Below are 21,614 nucleotides of genomic sequence, written 5' to 3' on the forward strand. Positions count from 1 at the left end.
CCGCAGTTTTCGGGTCCAACAGGTGTTTTTTCTTCTGGCTGTCCATTTATGTTTTCGGTACCGAGATTTTGTTCGGATCCGATGTTTTCGGTGTCGAGGGTGTTTGACGTCGAAGCGTGTTTCGGTGCCGACATGGACTGTTTCGACTTCGAGCTGTCCTTGATATGGAGCTTCGGTGTCGATGTCGAGGTGGGTCGTTTATCGGAACCACCATGATGGGAGACCGAGTGTTTCGGTTTCGTTGCCGGGCCCGAAGGCGGGGCGTCTGAAACTTTTTTCGGTTGTCTGACCGGGCTCGAGGGCGGGGTCGACACCGTGCGGGGTCTGTTCTTTGGTAAAGGGACGTCGTCACTCACGGTTTGTTGGACGTCGATTTCCTTGACGTCGGACTCGTCCGCTTCTGACCCCGCCTCGTCGCCCTCTTCTTCCTCCTCTTCTGGGTACTGGTGCTGGTCCTCGAACAGCTCCGGGATTGCTTGTGACTGAATTCTGGATACCTCGTGTCTTCGGGCTCGACGGTTTCTAATCGTCGATTTTGAGGAAAATGCTGCACAGGCCTCACAGTCCCTGGATTCGTGTTCAGGGGACAAGCAGAGGTTGCACACCTCGTGTAGGTCCTTGTGTGGGAACTTAGCACCACACGTTGGACATTTTTTGAATGGAGTCCTTTCCATGGACTCCGGGCTGGACTACGTCGAGCTGGTCTTCTCGTAGTCGTCGTTCTTCGAAACGCGTCGATATGGAAGTGTAGTCGTGTTCGATAACAATACCGTCGAATTGGAGATGGTTACGCGCCGAATTTAACTGTCTTTATCAAAGTCGATCCGGAGCGCTTCGATCCTCATCCGAACCCGATGGCGGAAAAAAACAATCTAAGGATGGAGCCGATGCCCATGCACACTAGCACCCAGAGGAGGAGTCATCGATGACGACAAAGACTTCTCCAGAAGAAAAACAAAGTGCAATCATCCGAGCCCAACACCAGATGGCGATCTATTCATAAATGTACCATCTGCAGCCCATATGCCTCGAACAGACCTCTTTTAGAAAGTAGTTATTTTCTAGTCTAACCATCCAAGACTGCCTCTGCTAGGTTGTGTTTTCCGTGTCAGGAGTTTGAGTAACAGGGGCTGGGGATTCCAGGAGCCAGGATGAGTCAGCACAGGGCTAAATAGAGCTATCTGCATGTAGATGGGAGGGAGGAGTTGCACCTGGGACCTGAATAGGGCTGTGCCTTCCCTCCACAAAGCAGGCTCCACCTCCTGTGGTGCGCCTGATGTCCCTGGCCTACACTGTGAAAGGAAAGAAGGAGTCTTGTCAACAAAGTGCTCCAAGACTGACCGGAGCTGGTTTGGACTAGGCAAAGGTCTCTGCCTTCAGAGAACAATGGGGAAAATGAGTATAAAGAGGGGACCCAGACCCCAGAACTTTAGATCACTTTTAGGAAATAAGAAGAAACCTTTGCTGCGGAGAGGAACCAGAGAGACTGAGGAGAGCCTATCACTAAGCGTGAGGTATTGGCCTGCAGTGGGTTGCCTGACTGCCAAAGAGAGGAGAAAGGACTTTGTGCTACTTTCATTCAACTTGTGAAGTATCTCTAAGGGCTTGAGATATAGACAACGATTTGTGGATGAGAGGCAACATACAAAGAACAAATCAAATGTGCATATTAAGTCGATGGGATAATTCTTGTGTTGACAGTTTATTTGCCAGATGTGTTCAGTATGCACAGGATCAACAGCCAACGCGTTTCGCCCATAGAGCGGGCTTCTTCAGGGCAGTAATGGTTGTAGAGAAGGCATGTGTAGAAAAAAAGTGTCAAGGACGCGCAATGTAAATTCAGTCTGGTCCTGTGTAGAGTGTCCCATGTAAGGGCGAATTCTCGTCAGAGGAAAATACAAAGACCTGCCAGTTGCCCGAGCCTAGGAGCCGTGTCCAGTGTACGTCGCGTTGCCAGAGGTCTTGTCGCGTTGCCTTTTGATCCTGTGCATACTGAACACATCTGGCAAATAAAAGAAAACTGTCAACACAAGAATTCTCATCGACTTAATATGCACATTTGATTTGTTCTTTGTATGTTGCCTCATCCACAAATCTTTGTTTCTATTTTATGATCTACTAGCAGCAGATCATTTGAGGTGGGCAATATAGGCGAAAGACGTTTGTGACCAAGTCAGATTGTGCGGTCTCCTAGAACCCAGCTGCTTGCTCTATTGAAATACGGCTTGAGATAGAGCTTGTCTCCTGCTGAAGTCTCAGGGACAACATACTTCACCCACCAGCTCCAAGAGTTCTTTCAAAGTGCCTGCAGTTGTGTTTGGCCTTCTGAGTGACTGCATGTCGCAAAGAGCTGGGAGCGCCACTCACAAAGAAGCGTGTCGCCGAACTGCTGCTGTCGCTTCACAACGTGAAAGCGCCTCGCATCGCCGGAGAAGAGGATCGACGTCGCACCAGTTGCCGCATCATCGGAGAAGCGTGTCGCCGCTTCGCTGGGAAAGCGTGTCGCCACCACAAGCTGTCGCATTGCTGCCGAAGCGCCTCGCATCACTGGAGAAGAGGATCGACGTCGCACCAGACGCCGCGGCATCGCCGAGAAGCGTGTAGCTGGACCTGTCGTGGCTCAGAAGAATCATTGAGTCGCCACACGGCTGGCGGGCGGGCACCTATCGTGTCGCATTAAGGAGAAGAACAAGTTACTTACCTTCGGTAACGCTTTTTCTGGTAGATACTATATCTGCCTGTGGATTCCTCACCTTGTGATTCCTCACCTTGTGAATATCCCCTTGCGTCAGCAACATTCGGAAATTCTTTTTGTAGCTTCGCGCCGACGTGGTCCCAGACGTCACAGAGGCACGGCACCGCTCGCGACTCCGCTGACGTCACCGACGCCTATAATAGGCCCACGCCGGCGTGATGACATCAGTTCCGTCCTTTTTTCCGTGCCTTCGAGGCACACGGACGGACCGATGACAGTAGACATATACCTAGTATACGCAGTACAAATACCAAGGTAACACACACAGTGTGAAGCAAATGCAACAAAACATTTGAAATAAACAAATACATAATAGAAACTCTGGCATAGAAGAGTGGACAACGGGGAGGCAGTTGGGTCAGTGAGGAATTCACAGGCAGATATAGTATCTACCAGAAAAAGCGTTACCGAAGGTAAGTAACTTGTTCTTCTGATAGATACATCTGCCGTGTGGATTCCTCACCTAGTGAATAGAGTCCCACAGCAGTCCCCACTCCCGGAGGAGGGTGTCCACTCTTCTAGACCAGGAAATCCTGGAGGACAGAGCGTGCAAAATGACCTTCCCTCCTCACCTCGGAATCCAAGCAGTAATGCTTCGCGAATGTGTGGAGGGAAGACCAAGTTACCGCTCTACAAATATCCTCAACAGGCACACCTCTAGCCAACGCTGAGGTTGAGGATTTAGCTCTCGTAGAATGAGCCCTTATACCCTCTGGAGGTTCCTTACCGGCCAAAGAGTAGCAGATCTTAATACAGAGGACGATCCATCGTGACAAAGTCCTCTTATGGACCGCTCTTCCTTTCTTGCAGCCAGCAAAGCCAATAAAGAGCTGGTCATCCAAACGACAGTCTTTAGTCCTGTCCAGGTAAAAAGACACCGCCCTCTTGGGGTCAAGACGGTGTAATCTCTCCTCCTCCTTGGAAGGGTGTGGGGGAGGATAAAAGGTAGGAAGGGTAATGGATTGACCAAGGTGGAAAGAAGTCACCACCTTTGGCAGAAAAGCAGCCCTGGTCCTAAGAACCATTCGATCAGCATGAATGGACAAGAAAGAGGGGCTTGTGACTAAGAGCTTGAAGCTCACTTACCCTCCTTGCCGAGGTTATTGCAACGAGGAAAACCGTTTTGAAAGTCAGAAGCCTCATAGGACATTTGTGAAGAGGCTCAAAAGGAGCACCCATTAAAAATGTCAAAACAAGATTTAAATCCCACTGAGGCACAATAAAAGGAGTAGGAGGGAACTTATTCGTGAGGCCCTTCAAAAACCTTAAAACTATAGGAGATTTAAAAAGCGAAGGCTGGTCAGGCAAACAGATAAAAGCCGACAACGCAGAAAGATAACCCTTCACCGTGGCAACAGCAAGCCCCTGCTGTGCCAGAGAAAGGGCAAACTGGAGAACATCAGATAAATGGGCCCTCAAAGGGTCTATAGACTTCTCCCTGCACCAAGTAACAAATTTAGACCACCTATAAGAATAGATGGACTTAGTGGAGTCACGCCTGGCTGACAAAATGACATCCACTACATCAGGAGGGAGAGAAAAAGAAATCAGGTTGCCCCGTTCAATCTCCAGGCATGAAGGTGTAAGGTCTGGAGGTGGGGGTGTAGAACCTGCCCCTCCGTCTGAGAGAGGAGATCTGCCCTGTGAGGGAGACGGAGCGGCGGGTGAGAGGAGAGGTGGAGAAGGTCTGAATACCACACCCTTCTTGGCCAATCCGGGGCGATCAATATGACTTGGGCCCGGTCTTGGCGAATTTTCCTCAAAACCCGAGGAATCAAAGATATGGGAGGAAACGCGTAAAGGAGTTGCGAGCTCCAACTCAACTGAAACGCGTCCCCCAAGGCTCCTTGCATCGGATACTGGAGACTGCAGAATGACAGGCAGTGAGCATTCTCGCGAGTGGCGAACAGGTCCACCCGATGAGTTCCCCACATCTGAAAGATGTCGTGAACTACCTCTGGATGGAGCCTCCACTCGTGATCGGCAGAGAACTGCCGACTGAGACTGTCTGCACGAACGTTCTGAGCTCCGGCCAGATGATTTGCCATTAGACAAATCCGGTGGTCCTGAACCCAGTACCAGAGACGCAGAGCCTCTCTGCAGAGACACTGCGACCCTACTCCTCCCTGCTTGTTGATGTACCACATCGCGGTCGTGTTGTCCGTCAGGACCTGAACCGACTGACCGGGAAGGGAGGAAGGCCTTGAGCGCCAGACGTATCGCCCGCAATTCTAAAAGGTTGATGTGAAGCAACCTTTCCTCTGGAGACCAAAGACCCTTGACCTCCAGGTCCCCCAGATGAGCACCCCACCCGAGAGTGGACGCATCCGATATCACTGTGGCAACCGATGGAAGAATCTGGAAAGGCTTCCCTTGAGAGATTGCCTTCCACGCTCCACCAAGACAGATCCGCTGCAGTTTCTCTCGAGATCTTCACTGACTCCCTGAGATCTCCGTTGTGCTGATACCACTGCCTGTGGAGGCACCACTGGAGTGCCCTCATGTGCCAGCGTGCATGGTTGACCAACAGAATACAAGAAGCCATCAGACCGAGCAGGCGAAGAACCTTCAGAACTGGAACGACCGCTCCATTGCAGAACAAAGGAATCATTTCCTGTACGTCGCGAATCCTTTGAGGAGGAGGGAATGCACGACACACAGTAGTGTCCAGTACCGCACCTATGAACAGGTTGCGCTGTGAGGGCACCAGGTGAGACTTGGGTACATTTATCGAAAAACCCAACCTGTGCAACAACTGAGTTGTCTCTTGCAGATGATGAAGCACCTTCTCCGGCGACTCCGCCTTGATCAGCCAGTCGTCTAGATACGGAAACACATGTATCCCCGTTCTCCTGAGATGAGCTGCCACCACTGCCATCACCTTGGTGAAAACTCGAGGTGCAGTAGTAAGACCAAACGGAAGGACCACAAACTGGTAGTGTTGTGACCCAACCGTAAAGCGTAGATACTTTCTGTGCGACTTTAAGATGGGAATATGAAAATATGCATCCTGCAAGTCGATCGACACCATCCAGTCTTCTAGCAGCGCTTGAAGAACCTGCGCAAGAGTGAGCATCTTGAACTTTTCCTGTTTCAGGTAAAGGTTCAAAATTCTGAGGTCCAGGATTGGCCGAAGCCTGCCATCTTTTTTTGGGATCAGGAAATACCGGGAGTAGCACCCCTGACCCCTTTCCTGCTCTGGAACCACCTCTATCGCACCTTTTCGGAACAAAGCCAGGACTTCTTCCTGCAGGAGAAGCAGGTGGTCCTCCGAACAATAACCCTGGCAAGGAGGGTAATTGGGAGGGAATTCCTGGAAAGGAAGTGCATACCCATTCTCTACAAGGTTGAGAACCCAAAGATCCGATGTTATTAATTCCCAATATTGTAGAAAATGTTTAAGCCGACCCCCCACTGGGCCCACATGATCCGGAATGGCGGATCTAGGGCTGCTTTGCTGCGTTGGCAGGGGGTTGGGAAGGGGAGGAGGAAGAGGAGGAGGAAGCTTAATGACCTCTAGGGCGGGATCTTTGCCTGCCCCTGTACGACTTGTACAGCGTATTCTGCTGCTGTTGAGGCTGCTGCTGAGATGGTCTGTAAGAACGAAAGGAAGATCTGCCAAACCCTCTGAAGCGTCTTCCAGTAGTACCTCTGGACTGGAGACCCAAAGATTTTGCAGTGGCTCTACTGTCCTTAAAACGTTCCAAGGCAGCATCAGCCTTCTTAACAAACAATCCTGAGCCATCAAAAGGCAAGTCCATCAAAACAGATTGAACGTCTGCAGAGAACTCCGATGATTTAAGCCAGGCAGCCCTCCTAGTGGCCACGGAAGAGCCCATGACCCTCGCCACCGAATCAGCAGTGTCCAGGCCACTCTGAATCACTTGTCTCGCAGCTGCCCGAGTGTCCGATATCACCTCCTGAAAATCTTTCCTCTCTTCCTCCGGGATTTTCGGAACCAACTGCTTGACAGAATCCATCAATGCATGAATATACCTCCCCATCAGACAAGTTGCGTTAGTTGACTTAAGCGCCATACTGGCTGAGGAGAAGACTTTCTTAGCGGTTTGATCCTGCTTCCTGGATTCCTTATCCCCAGGAACCTGCGGAAAAGCCCCAGCAGACCTTTTCGAACAGGCAGGGGGGTGTGTTGACAAGAATTCAGGGTCACCTGGAGCAACTCTGTACCTCCTCGCCACTGTCCTAGAAACTGCAGGAGCAGACAAAGGCTTCTTCCAGACTTCATAGATGGGCTCAGATAAGGCATCATTGAAGGGTAACATAGGTTCAATAACAGATGAGGGTGAATGAAGAACCTCAGTTAAAATATTTGGCTTATAATCAGCAGTGGGCAGAGTAATGTTCAATAAACTCGCTGCTTTTTTAATAACGGTGTGATAAGGCACCACATCTTTCGACGGTACATTTGACACTGAAGTCAAATCCCACTCAGGAGACAGTTCAAGCCCACTGGCCTCACCCAAGTCCTCAAAAGGATCTTCAGAATCCTGTAACTCCCCTTCTTCAGTATCTGAATATTGATATTTCTTCTTCCAGAAGTCTGAGCTTCTCTCCGAGATCTTTCCTTCACAATAGAAGTCGATGGATTCGGAATCGACTCTGACGGGGTCGGTGCCGGCGTCGAACCCGAAGTCGGATGAGGTCGTTTTATACGAGGTCGAGCAGAATCCTGCTTCGGAGTCGTAGGTATCAGCGTCGATGGAACCGGCGTCGATGGAGTCGGTGTCGTACGCCTCGGCGTCGACGACCCCGGAGGTGTCGGAAAATGCCAATGCGGTGGTATAGCCGGCATAAAAGGCATGAAGGGCGCAGGGGCATAAGCCTGGGGAACACCCAAGTTAAAAGCCATAGGACCCGTGGGACCAACAGGTGCACCAGACGGGAACAGTCAATGGAATAAACTCCAAACATGGCGTTCAGGAACTGAGATGGATCCTGACCTGGAGTCAGAAAATCCGGATATGTACCTCTTGGTTGTTCCTGAGGAGGCGGAGTCGAAACGACGTCGACCTCTTCATCGAGTCCAGGAACCGGGGTCGACGAACCCGCAGATACCGGAACCTCGACTTCACCAGCCCCCTGCTCCTCACCTTCATCCTCCTGACCAGAAGGATTGGATAGAACTGGAGAATGGACCTGCTTCTGAGACTCGGGCGAATTCGGATGCGAAGCCTCACCAACAGAGTTATGATCTTCCGATTCCGAAACTTCCACTTCCTTACTCAGAATTTTGACCTGTGACTTCGGTCTTGAACTAGAGTCCTTTTCTGAGTGATTACATGACTCATGGCTCCTCTTCTTGTGCTTCTTCTTCGAAGATTTCGAAGCATGAGCCGAAGACTACTCCGAGCGTGACCTCGAACGAGACAGAGACCTCGAACGCCGAGATCGAGACTGCGAAGACTTCTTAACTCTCTTATTCTTTAGTTTTGCCACGAGGAGTTTAGTCTCCCTCTCTCGTAAAGCCTTCGGGGTCATCTTCTTGCAGCAAGGGCAATCTTCGACGTCATGGTCGGAACTCAGGCACCAGACACAGCATTCATGCGGGTCGGTTATAGACATTGTCTTGCCACGTTCCCCGCAAGCCTTAAAACCAGTCTTCTTCGACGACATCTCGAAGAAATAAAAGATAGACACAGTAATAGAATAATAGTAACAAAGTTACTGTGAAGCTACAGTACGATCCCAGAAAACCGTTAGCGTCGACGACGCGGAAAAAAGGGAACTGATGTCATCACGCCGGCGTGGGCCTATTATAGGCGTCAGTGACGTCAGCAGGGTCGCGAGCGGTGCCGTGCCTCTGTGACGTCTGGGACCACGTCGGCGCAAAGCTACAAAAAGAATTTCCGAATGTTGCTGACGCAAGGGGATATTCACAAGGTGAGGAATCACAAGGTGAGGAATCCACACGGCAGATGTATCTATCAGAAGACGCCATTTTTGTTCATTGCACTGGATCTTAATCGCATCGCCACGGAAGAGCAGTAAGAAACCAACGCATCACCTCCCCACGCGGAGAAGAACCGATGCATCCCCTACGCATCAGTAGGGACCCGATGCATCACCGTTCTTGTGTGTAAGGAAGAGATGCATCACCTTCCCTGCAACACTTTCGTTGTATAGCGTTACACATCCAAAGGTACATTGACTCAAAGTGTCGCATTTTAAATCATGAGAACAAAGTTATTTCTACCATCTTTAAGTACAATATTGTGGATTTTTGTTGTTTGTGGTCTTGTGTTAAGTCCATATAAAAATACTTATTTTTATACCACAACTTGTGTGGTGTCCATCTGTAGTGTTGTCACTGGGTTACTGTATGTGTTCACAAATGCTTTAGACACTGCCTCTGAGATAAGCCTGTCTGCTCGTGCCAAGCTACCAAGGGGGTGAGCAGGTTATTTTTGGAGTGTACCCCCTTACCCTGACTAGACGCAAGGGTCCCTATTTGGTCAAAGGTACCTACCTCTGCCAACTAGAGACCCCCAAATCTAACAGTAGTTAGTAAGCCAATGTTGTGAACCCAAAATGATTCAACAAAACAGATCACAACATTATCCAATAATACACTTTAGCCTTTATCAGTAACCAAGCCCAGCTTGGGAAAAGGTTTCAGTACTAAAATGTGGTTCTATATTGACATTCTTTTCAAGCAAAGTGTAAGTGAATACGTAATCATTACTCAGAAGCTTAATGAATTATCCTTCAGAATTTATATAGACAATTTACAGCAACAAACTTCTGTTTATCAGCAATCGTTCTACAACTCCCGTTCATCACTGGTATGAATTACGTTATGTTAGAAGAGATTTTTACCAAGAGAATGACGATACAGCTCATTCAGACTTGCTTACAGATGCATGTCCTTAACACAAATTAAAATCATGAGACTCAAACAAAATGAACAAGCAGGCACTTACCTATAATAATAATTATAATGATGAGGATCACTGCTACCAATATTGCCCACATCTAGAAAAATATAAGAGAACATTTCTTGTTTAAAGGTGTACATTTTGTATTTGCGATAGACATCACCAAGCCATTCAATATACATTAAAATTATCATTGCATTTAAACAAGCAAATTGTTGCTACCTAAACATTTAATCCAATCAATGAAGCAATAAGGTCACATTAGTATGAAATGACCGGTGAAATTCTTAGAAAAGATATGTCCTTTCAAAGAGAAATTGTATACTAAAATTTAAATGCTGGAAAGATCCACGTAAATTAAATGTCAAGCTACTGATATTTTCCATTTAGGTATTCGTCTCCAATCTGTGAATTCAAACAATCGGGAAAATGACAAAAATGGGTAAAAAAACAACAAACATATACCAAAATAATTTCAGTGTAAGAACATGAAACTATGTTTGTGAGAATGGTCTTTGTGAAAACATGCAGTTCAGTCATTTGAAATAAACAGAACAGAAAAAAAAATCAAAGGGCAGTGGAAACACCAGTGATTATACACACACACACAGACAATTAGTTATGCCATTTTGCAAATAATGGATTTTCTTGGAGACCCCACTGTGTTCATATGTCTTCTTTGTAGTTGGAGATTTTGAGATATATATATATATATATATATATATATATATATATATATATATATATATATATTATATATATATATATATATATATATATATATATTACCTACTGGCGGTCGCCAGTAGGTATATATAGTTAGGATTTTTTCCCTATGGGATTTTTGAAAATTCTATGTCTAATAACTTTGGCGTTTGTGGACGGAATTGGCTGAAATTTTCTGGAAAATGGAACATTTTGTTTCTGAGCAGCCACTGGAAATTTGGGGGGAGTTGGTCCAGGGGGGGCCGAGAAAAAAGGGGGGTCCCAAAACGCGTTTTTAACATTGAGTTTTCCATAGGGCGGTTAGCCTCACTTTTAGCCCGAACGGCTGAATGGATTTGCACGAAACTTGGCAAAATTGTAGGGACTGGTAGCCCGATGTGCCTTTTGTAGGTCTCAATATATGTGCTGCAGTGGATTTTGAGAAAATAACGTTCAAAAAAAGATATATATCTGTAAGCGCGGACCAGGCAGCGCCCCGGTACGCGTACTTGACGCGTAACGGAACTTCGCGTAGCGAAGTTGATTGGCTCTCCGGTGTCTGTCAACATTCTAAACAGTCCGGAGCGGCCGCCATCTTGTCTCTCGGTAGGATCGAGAGACAAGAGGAGGTCAAAAGCGAAGGGGCAAATGACCTTAAGGGGGCATAGTAGATACTCCCTGACCCCCTAGGTTTGATGTGGAGGCTTTAAAGGGGCCCCGCTAAGCAAAAAAAATAAATATTTTTTTTGTTTTTTTTCGTGGTTAGCGCCCGGTATGCGAACCGGGAAGCGTACTGGGGAGCGTATCACAATGAAAAATGAATGATAGACTTTTCAAATGCTGTATGTTAATTGATTGTTGGTTTTGTTGATTATTTTTTTTTTTTTTAACTTTTTTTATTGTGTTTCATAATTTATTAAACTTTCTAACATTTCATTGTCAGAAATTTCATAATCATGGAATATAGATTGTAGTCTCTGAGGTTGTAAAATGTCCTCATTTGCAAGGAGGTTATCTACTGCTTGCACACATTGCAGTAGTTCTTGGTCCCATGTTTCATCCATAAATTCAATCTCATTTGTATCAATGATTTCTGTGTTGGACTCTGGAAGGACAATTTCAAATGAAATGTTTTGTTCACTTTCCATTTTTCCTGAAATTTGCATAAAAAAATATATATATTAGTAGAGGTAGGGCACTGTTGGGATTAATTTTAGATAGGCAGTTTTTATCAGAGAATTTATCTTTGGGCAGTGTATAGTATCAGAGTGGAAGTAGGAATATAAAAAAGTGTATCTAAATTTATAAGTACTACAGAGGGATAGTATATAACTAACAGAAAAAGTTTGCCATATTAACTTAAAGTGCACAATATACTTCAGTTTTAAAAATAACAACTTACCTTTAAAAAGAAGTTGAAGTTATTAATGAAAATCCAAATGAAATGTACACCAGGAAGTAGTAGTCAAAATGGCTGTGTTTCCTTCTCTTCCTTTATATATATTCGGGTACATAACCAATCAAATGTCAGGTAAAAAAAGTAGAAAATGAAAGTAACATTTTAATTGGTTGTCAATTCCAACACTTCAGATGTGTTTTGTGAAGTAATTTACCTCACGGTATTTAGAGAGGACTACAGGCTAAATGGCTAAATGGAATTCCAATCAAATTTGTGAAAATGGTAGGGATTGGTATGTAGTATGAGCTATTCTATATTTGGTGAAATTGTCTCCAGTGGCTTTTCTGTGAACTACTTTCCCACCTTTTTTGATGGTGCGCTTCCCAGGAAGCGACCCGGTACGCGAACCGGTGAGCGCCCTGGTACGCGAACCTTAAGCGTAACGGGAGTCCACCATTTTGTGTTTCGGTCGAATTATGATACAAGATGGAGGGCAAATAATGTTCAGAATGGGTAGAAGGGGGCACGGTAGACTTATCTTGACCCCCTAGGTTTTGTGAGGGTGGCTGAGGAGGCCCATATGTGCGAAAAAAAACACATTTTTTTTAAAAATTTCGCGAGGTTAGCTCCCGGTACGCGTACCGGGTAGCGCACCAGGGAGTGTACTTTGTTGAAAATTAGTGAAAAAAGTTAGAGTAAAATAATAATTGTGAGTAATTAGATGTAGGGTAGCTCTGAGAAGAGCTTTTGGGTTTATAGTACATTTTGGTACTTATAAGTAGGTACCAATGCACATTTTTAAATTCAGAGTGAAAACTCTGTTGCCCTCATCTGAGAAGTGAACTCCATCTCCTCTGTAGATATCTTGCATGTAATAACGCAAGTTATTGTTGTACAGGGAGCCCATTCCATGGTCTCTCATGTAAGCTGAAACAGATTTGTTTACATGCTTCCTCGACTTCTCAATTTGTGGACAAAATTGGTTTGACCACCTCCATTTCTGTCTTTGGCATATATTTGAATATACCAAGGCAGTCTGAGGAAAAAGTGCCATCAATTGCTCAAAGGTGTCCTTTAAAAGCATTTCCAGACCTACACCAGTCAAAGTGCCCAAGTCATTACCTCCACAGTGCACAATTAACAGGTCAGGTTTTGGCAAATGCATAAAGGTTTTCACCAATGGTATCAATTGGTGACATTTTAATCCTCTGTGGCCAAACCACTTAATTTCCACATCTTGTAAATTGAGGTTAGGTAAATTCCTGCTTTCAACGTACCTTTGAGCCCAGTGAATATAACTATGACCAACAATCCAGACAGAAAACATGGTGAGAGAAGGTTCTCCTGCAGTCAGATGAAGTGTGGCAATGAAATGGCAGTTGAAAAAATGTGAGTTTGAAATGAAAAAAACTGTGGAGTTTCTGTGTTCATGAAGTAGTAACAGTGATTGGTGGATTTTAATTGATGAAAACAGAAAGTTAGGGTGTACAGATGTGTTGTTTGAAAGATGTATTTTGAGTGGTCAATAAAAAATCATTAAATGAAAGAAAGCACTGGATATGCAGGTGCACTGAGAGTTCAGAGTTCAATTGCAACATTGTTGTGTGAATTTGCAAACACCAGAGTTTCTCCAAGAGGTGGTTGCTATGGAAAATAGGCAGAAAGGGCAGAGGGGGAAGGGTTTTCATTTGAAAAAAAGTGAGGGAAGAGTTTTGATTGGGTGACATGAGAAATATGTGTGAAGAATTACACCATTTCTGTGCTTTTGATAGCTGCAGACTCTGGAGTGCATACCTTTTGCTCTGCTGAAGACAAATTGGTGTGTTTCTTAGACTGTTTTCAAACTCAAAGTATTTGCTAAGGTGAGAAAATATTTCTTTACTTTAGATAGAGAATAGTGTGCTTTAAGGAGAAAATTATGATTTATGTGGCGCAATTTGCTAGTAAATATGCTCTCACATGTGCATGGAAATTTTTGATTTTGAATGTTTTTGTTATATAGCCATGTTAAAAGTGACGCAACCATGCTGGAAAGCCAATCAAAAAATGCTTTCATGTGTTTTAATGACATTTTAAGTCATTTTCTGATGTGCAGTGTTTAGAAATTATGATTTGAAAATCGTTTTTGTGGAAAAGGAATTGTTTTTAAATTCATGACAAGGATATAATGGTGTATGGTTATTTATAAGGCAATTGACTGTCCTTGATGTTATTTTTCTCATTTTAGTGTAAGACCTTTCTCTGTGGCGCAAATTGCTTGTAAATATGCTCTTACATGTGCATGAAAATTTTAATTATCAATGTTTGTGTTACATAGCCATGATAAAAGTGAACCAACCATGCAGGAAAGCCAATAAAAAAACGCTTTCATGTGTTTCAATGACATTTTAAGTCATTTTCTCATGTGCAGTTTTTTGAAATTATGATCTGAAAATCGTTTTTGGGAAAAAGGAATTGTTTATAAGGCAATTGACTGTCCCTGATGTTATTTTTCCCATTTTAATGTCAGACCTTTCTTTGTGGCGCAAATTGCTTGTAAATATGCTCCCACCTGTACATTGAAAATTTTGATTTTGAATGTTTATGTTACATAGCCATGTTAAAAGTGACCCTACCATGCAGGAAAGCCAATCAAAATACGCTTTTATGTGTCTTAAGGACAATTTAAGTAATTTTCCCATGTGTAGTGTTTTGAAGTTATGATTTGAAAATCGTTTTTGAGGTAAAGGAATGTTGTTAAAATTTATGTTCGCCATATGCCCCCAAATTTCTTTTTCAGGGTTGCAGCAGGGTGTTCTTGAGACACCCCTGCACTTTTGGAATAAATTCCTAATTTGTGATGAGCAAATTGTTAATCGCAAATTGCACCTTCATTTATATGAGCCTCCTAGCCCATGGAAATGAATGGGTAATTTGCAATTAGCAATTTTCTCATCGCAAATTTGGAATGGTAAAGAATCGCTATTTATTCCTTAAAATTCGCTTTTTTGGAAATGCAAAATAGTTATATGATACATATGGCGGTTGATGTCTAACAAGATAAGAAGCTTATGGATACATTTATGATGACTGGTGCAATGAAGTAGAAATCACTTACTTCATTGGTAGGCCTTTACAATAAATTATCTCCTCTGTATTCTTCATCAAGCATAACTTTAATCTGCAATCCTGAGTAGGCCTCACCTTAAACAAACCTCTGGATAGGCCACATCTTATTGTCATCCTGATTTAATCATTTATAATTCTAGGGACAGATTTATGATAGGTGTATACCTCTTTTGTGCCACTTAGAAAACATTGTCCATGGGGAAATGACTTAAAATGTCATTAAGACACATGAATGTTTTTTTTTAAAACGTTTGCAATTTTTTTGGGTCACTTTCAACATGGCTATGTGTCTGAAACAGTCAAAATCTAAATTTGCAATGCACTGGTGGGAGCATATTTACAAGGAATGTGCTTCATGGGGAAAGGTCTTATAATGTAATATGGGAAAAATGACATTAGAGATACTGAAATGCCTTATAGAGAAGCATACACCATTATGTCCTTGTCATAAATTTGCAAACCATTACTTTTCCCCAAAAACGATTTTCAAATTATATTTAGAAAACAGTGCACATGTGGAAATTACTTAAAATGTCAATAATTCAAAATTTGTGATTCCTTAAATGCAATGTATCAAAAAAAAATATGTAAAAAATGATATTAAGGATTTGGAAACTACCACCAACTTGTAGTTTGTGGTAATTTGCGAATTCTTTTCAAAAAGCATTTTTTTTTTAAAAAAAAAAAAGGTCCCATATGACGCCCATACATGCCATTAGGGCATGTAGGTGTGCCATGTGCTCCCAAATTTCTTTTTCAGGGGTGCAGCAGGGTGTTCTTGAGATACCCCTGCACGCTTGAAAAAAATCCTATTTTGTGATGAGCTAATTGCTAATCACAACTTGCAACATTAATTCCTATGAGCCTCCTAGCCTATGGAAATGAATGGGTAATTTGCAATTAGCAATTTGCTCATTGCAAATTAGGAATAGTAAAGAATCGCTATTTATTCCTTAAAATTTGCTATTTATAATATGTAAAATATTTTGATGATACATATGGCAGTTCATCTGTAACAAGATAAGAAGCTTAGGGATAGATTTATGATGAGTGGCGCATCCCCAGGGATGTGACAGTCATCCTGCGCCACTGTTCCGCCACCCATGGTGTGCTGCATTTACAATGCGGCGCAGCATGGGGCAAAAAAGGCACAGATGCGTGACGCATCTGTGCTGTAAAGGTGGCGCATTGCTGGAGTTGTATCGTAAGTGCGATGCAGCTCCAGCAAGGATCAGGGGTGCCCCATCTATACAATGCTGCGTCAAGACCTATGCCAGCTTCAAGCAGGCGCAGGGTTTTGAAGCAGCTTTCTCCTATCTGATTGTAAATGCGGCACACCATGGGTGGTAAAGCAGTGGTGCACATTAACTGGTGCATGCCTGGGGATGTGCCATTTAATATAAATCTGCACTTTAACATTTGAGTATGTGCAGGGGACACAGAGTCGTTGAGGCTTATCCAAGGTTAAGAACAGATGAGTCCTGTTCAGTGAAAAATTAGACATAGGCTTCACCTGCTCAGCATCGCTGGACATGGCTAAATAATAGCTGCAAAATGTTACTCTTGTTAAATAATTTTACTATTATAATCTGTGAGATTTGTCTCTTACTCTGCAACATCTCATTGTTGTTGTCTTTCTTTAAAGATAAAGACAACCTCAACATGAGCGACAATCTGCAATCAGTTGATTTTGACCTCATCATTGAACTTGTAATTGAAACATCAGTGGATGTTGATCCATTGGATGATTTAAATCCTGAGGATGAAGAAGAGCGTGATGAGGATGCAGATTTGTCCGAATTATATGATATAGGATGGGAAGCTGACCTGCTTGAGCCTTTGGAATTATAAACATTTATTTTTAAAATTTATAATCAATAAAAAGTAAAAAGGTAAACCGTTTAATTTAAAAATAAAGACACCTTCAAAAACAGGTTATGTGTAGTGTCTTCAATAAAATATTAAAATATGCTCATAAAATTAGATCAGATTCACATATAAAATAGCATAGGTAACATAAATATAAATCTCATTTCTTTTCTGCTATTTCTGTATTGTAAATTTGCAAGGACTAAAAAATCTTCTATTTAAAATGTCAAGTAGTGTGTTATGTTTTTGATCACTATTACTGATTTACTGTTTGATAATAATGTTTAATAACATTTTTATTATATTTTTCCTCAGATTCAACTATGCCTACAAAAATAAGAGAGATGAAGGCTGCAAAACGTCAAAGACAGCAGGAGAAAAAAAAAATGCAGCAGTCCTCTAACAAAAAGATTTCTCAAGCGATGAAGAAAGCACCGGGTAAGAGCTCTAAATATTTCATAAAAAATATTTCTAATAAAAAAAATATTAGTACAGAAAATGTTTCAATCCATAACAACACAAGTAAATCAAATGGAAAGAAAAGGACAAATGAAAATGTTACTGCTAGAGCAAGAGATAAATCTGTGCATGATAGTAGAAGGAAACAACAGTTTACGGAGATTCGTAAACGAATGTTCCGTAACAGGATAATTGGCAATTTGTTAAAAAATATTAAGAAAGGTCAACAGAAATTAGTTTTTTATAGGAGAAAAAAAAAGTTGAGAAAGTTATTGATCAGGCTTTTGAAATTAAACGTAAGTTATTTATTTTGATAATCAATAGAATTAGGAAGCTAAACAAGGCAATTTTTGATTTCAAAAGAAATAGTAGATGGAAGAGAATAGTTAATCGTAGTAATTTTTGTGAAGTTTTTTCTGGAGAATGGATACATAGTTCAAGCTGTGAGGCATTTTTTAATGAAGAGAGTTATTTCCAGGATAATGATTTGGTGCATGCAGTTGACATCAGTGGTCGTGCTTATGAAGTGAAAGATGGTTGTCCAGTTGAAAAAGAAAAACTTGTGACAACAGAGGCAGAAGAGTTGTTAGGTAATGAGGTTTTAGGAAGACGTGCTAAGGGTCCTGTGTACACCTGGAAGTGTAGTAGTATTTGCAGTGTGCGACAGGATTCCATCAATTTGCTTTGTGATTTTGTACGGTCATTTAACAAGAAAAGTTTGAAGCAGAAAATGAGGTTGTTGCAAGAATTAGATCCTTGCAGAGTGAGAGAAGTGACAGGTTTGCATGGTCATTCACTGGCTTGTCTTTCCAGGAGAGTATGCCAGAGTGTTTTTCATCATTTCAGGATGCTAGCAGTGCATCATAACAAAGTGAGGAAGTTAGTTAGACTGTTGTATTATGCTAAGAGTCCAGCAATTATGCTGAAACAATTATGCGCTGCTCTTTTGCATGGTTCTGAAATAGATGTGAGGAATATATGTGAAGAAATTGAGTTTTGTTACTTTGGAAGTAAAGAGGAGAATGTTGAAATTGAGCAAGAAATAGAGGGTCATTTGGAAGATACTGTACATGTTTCCAGTACAGATAATTTCCAGAGGGAAATTGCGACGTTTGACATGAAATCAAGTGAGAGGCCTAATTTCACTTGTGTGTGTTGTCGACGCACTTATTATAAGAATCAGACTAAGTTAGTGGATTTATATGCAAAAAGTGAAAGGGAAAATAATAGTGAATGGAAGGATTTTGCAACATACTTGATGGTAGAAAATTGTTTTGATTTGGGATTGGATCAACGTGTGTGTACTTATTGTTGTAACAAATTAAAACAAAACCAGATGCCTGCTAGAGCAGTTCATAATAATCTGGAATTGGTTGAGATTCCTTCTGAATTGAAGGATTTAAATACTTATGAATCTATTTTGATTCTAAGTATCCATCCCTTTCAGGCTATTGTAAGAATGGAGCCAAAGACAGGGAAATTGCCTCCATCAGATTTACAGAGAGGATTAAAGGGAAGAGTTGTTTATTTGCCTCTAGATTTGAAGAAAAACATTAACACAATTGGAGTAGAAAAAGTGGAAGAGGAACCTCTGGTTATCTTAGTTAATGGGGTTCCGACAAAGAATAAGAAAATATGGCAAGATTTAGTAGATGTTAGGAAAGTTAAAAAGGCAACATTGTATTTGAAAAAAAATAATAAATACTATAAGAATGTATATGTTGCAGAAGAGGAAGTAAGTGAGGAAGAGGATAGCGATTTGTGTGCTGGTCAAATTGAGAAAGTAGAACCCTCTACTAGTGAGGAAATATATGAACATTATAGTGTTCATCCTTTGCATTCAAAGGAAGTCATGGGGAATGCTATTGAGTTGTTTCAAATGAAACAAGCCAAAGGGAGTCCCATTAGTGTTTGGGAGGAAAGTTTGGAAGCTCGGTGTTTCCCACAGCTTTTTCCAACAGGTCAGGGAGGAAGATATGATGAGCGACCTCATCAAATTCCTGCTTCTGAATACCGGACTTTGCGATTGTATGCAGGAGATGCTAGGTTTCGACAATGCATTCCTTATTTGTTTCATCTCCTGTTTGAAAGCGATCTGTCTGGACTGTCATATGCAGTGAACCACATCTTGAAAAGTGGTATACACATGCAAAACATCTCGGCAAGTGATTTTATGGATAAAGTGAATGTCCAAGATAGTATTTTGGATTCTCACCTGATTAATCTCATGGCGTGTCAGCGTGGTACTAATGAGTACTGGTACCGTCGTCATGGTGATTTAAAATGTATGCTGAGGAACTTAGGTACTCCCACATGGTTCCTCACTCTGAGCTGTGCCGAGTATGGCTGGGAAGACTTACTTGAATTTCTACGAGAGGCAAATGCTAACGTAGAAAACATCGAATTCAAGACACCCGGAGAACTGTGCTCTTTGGATCCAGTCAATGTATGTAGGTACTTCAATCATAGATTTGAAGCTATGATGTCTTTCATCATGAATAAGAAGAATCCACCTCTTGGAGAGGTGTTGGATTTCTTCTGGAGAAAGGAGTACCAAGCAAGAGGTGCTCCTCATATACATATGTTGCTGTGGATCAAGGATGCACCTAAATTTGGAACGGATCCAGAAGACTCAGTGATGAGTTTCATCCAACAGTATTCTACGTGTGCTGTTCCAAACGCAAAGGAGAAGAAAAGCCTAAGAGAAAAAGTTCTGCGTTTCCAAAGCCATCGATGTGGAAAGTACTGCCGTCGTAAATTCCGAAAGAAAGACAAGTTCTACACCAAATGTCGTTTCGGCTTTCCACGACCGGTGATTTCTAAAGGAAGAGTAAACAGTTTGATGTCTTCGCTGCGACATAATGTGATGAAGAAATCACCTAAAAACACTTACAATTTGAAGAGGAACGAAGAGTCCAAGTACATCAACGACTACAACCCGGTGATTTTGTCCATGTGGAATGCTAACATGGATATACAGTTTGTGGCTGATAACTGTATGGCTGTGGCTCGGTATGTGACGTCTTACATCACCAAAAAAGAGAAGACAGAATTGAAGGATATGTGGGAGGACATTTCCCATGAAAAGAGCCTCAGCAAGAAGTTGTACAGTTTCAGTCTGAAGATGTTGTCGCATCGAGAAATCGGAGCGTACGAATGTTCTGACCGGTTGTCTTCAGCAAGTCTCTATGCCAAGTCCAGGAGTATCGTTTGGGCGAGTCTTGGTCTTGCTGCAACGCGTAATCGAGTTCTCAAACCTGTGCGGGAAATTGAGTATTTGGCGGAAAAGGAGCCAAACAGTACCGACATTTTGAAGACAAACATGTTGGATACATATTATCCAAATCGAAGCAGTCACCTAGAGAATGTTTGTCTGTATGAGGTTCTGCAAAATTACATGTTCAAGAGGAACATCAAAGAAGATACTGAGAAAGGAGTGTATGCTGTAATAGGAAGTGAGGGATGTCTGGTGAAGCAAAGAAAATGCCACTTGATAAACCATCGAAAATTGAGTGGCGAATCTCCTGAAAAAAAGGAGTTTTTCTATTTAGCACTTTTGCAACTTTTCAAGCCTTGGCGTGCAGAAGAGGAACTGCTTGGAGATTTCCTCTGTTATGAAGACTCTTTCAATGCCGCCAAGGAGACCATAGAATGTCCTGCTTTTCCCAAATATGTAGAAATGTTGAATGCGGAAATTGAGCAGGAAGCAACGATTGCAGCCGAGATTGCCAGAGACAGTTCTCAGGACAGTCAGAGTTCTGCTTCATTGAGTCAGGATCCACTAGGAGGACCTCTTATTGAAAATGAAGCTGCCACTGCTATGAATGAGGTGGAAAGAGCCATGGCACATGCTCAAGAGGATGCGGTTAACTTAGAAGAGTTGGAAAGGCAACTCAACGTTGAGCAGAGGAAAATATATGACGAAGTTACCATGCAAATTGATCATGGATTAAGTCATGATAAGAAAGAGTGCTCATGTACGTCGTTGAAGCCTGTCCGACTGTACGTGAGTGGAGAAGCGGGAACTGGAAAAAGTTTCCTCATTAAAGCAATTTCATGCTATTTGCAGGAAAGGACAGAGTCATCGCTGTCTTGTGTTGTCACTGCTCCAACTGGACTGGCAGCACATAATATTAAAGGGATTACTTTACATCGTTTACTGATGCTGCCAGTGTAGCATGACAACAAATTAGAATATCACAAGCTATCTGGAGATGCTTGTTTTGAAGTTTCAAGAATCTTGAGGAAAATGAAACTTCTTATCATTGACGAAGTAAGCATGGTTTCCAATGTCATGCTTGCCTTTGTGCATTTGAGGATGCAAGAAGTTCTCAAAACAGAGTATGATGTGTTATTTGGTGGCAAACACATCATTGTTTTCGGAGATCTTCTGCAGCTGACACCAGTGAAAGGGCAACCTGTG

General features: G+C 42.6%; 1 protein-coding gene across 1 annotated transcript in view; it reads right to left on the minus strand.

Annotated features, from left to right (window-relative positions):
• The window catches only part of VAMP3 (vesicle associated membrane protein 3), a 186,070-nt gene that overhangs the window by 64,263 nt on the left and 100,193 nt on the right, over positions 1-21,614 (minus strand). Inside the window, exon 4 of the mRNA XM_078642973.1 lies at positions 9,697-9,748. Coding sequence (XP_078499099.1) covers positions 9,697-9,748 — 52 coding nt within the window. The remainder of the gene's footprint in view (positions 1-9,696; positions 9,749-21,614) is intronic.

This window comes from Lissotriton helveticus, chromosome 5_1, assembly GCF_964261635.1.
Source record: "Lissotriton helveticus chromosome 5_1, aLisHel1.1, whole genome shotgun sequence".
NCBI classification, from domain to species: Eukaryota; Metazoa; Chordata; class Amphibia; order Caudata; family Salamandridae; genus Lissotriton; species Lissotriton helveticus.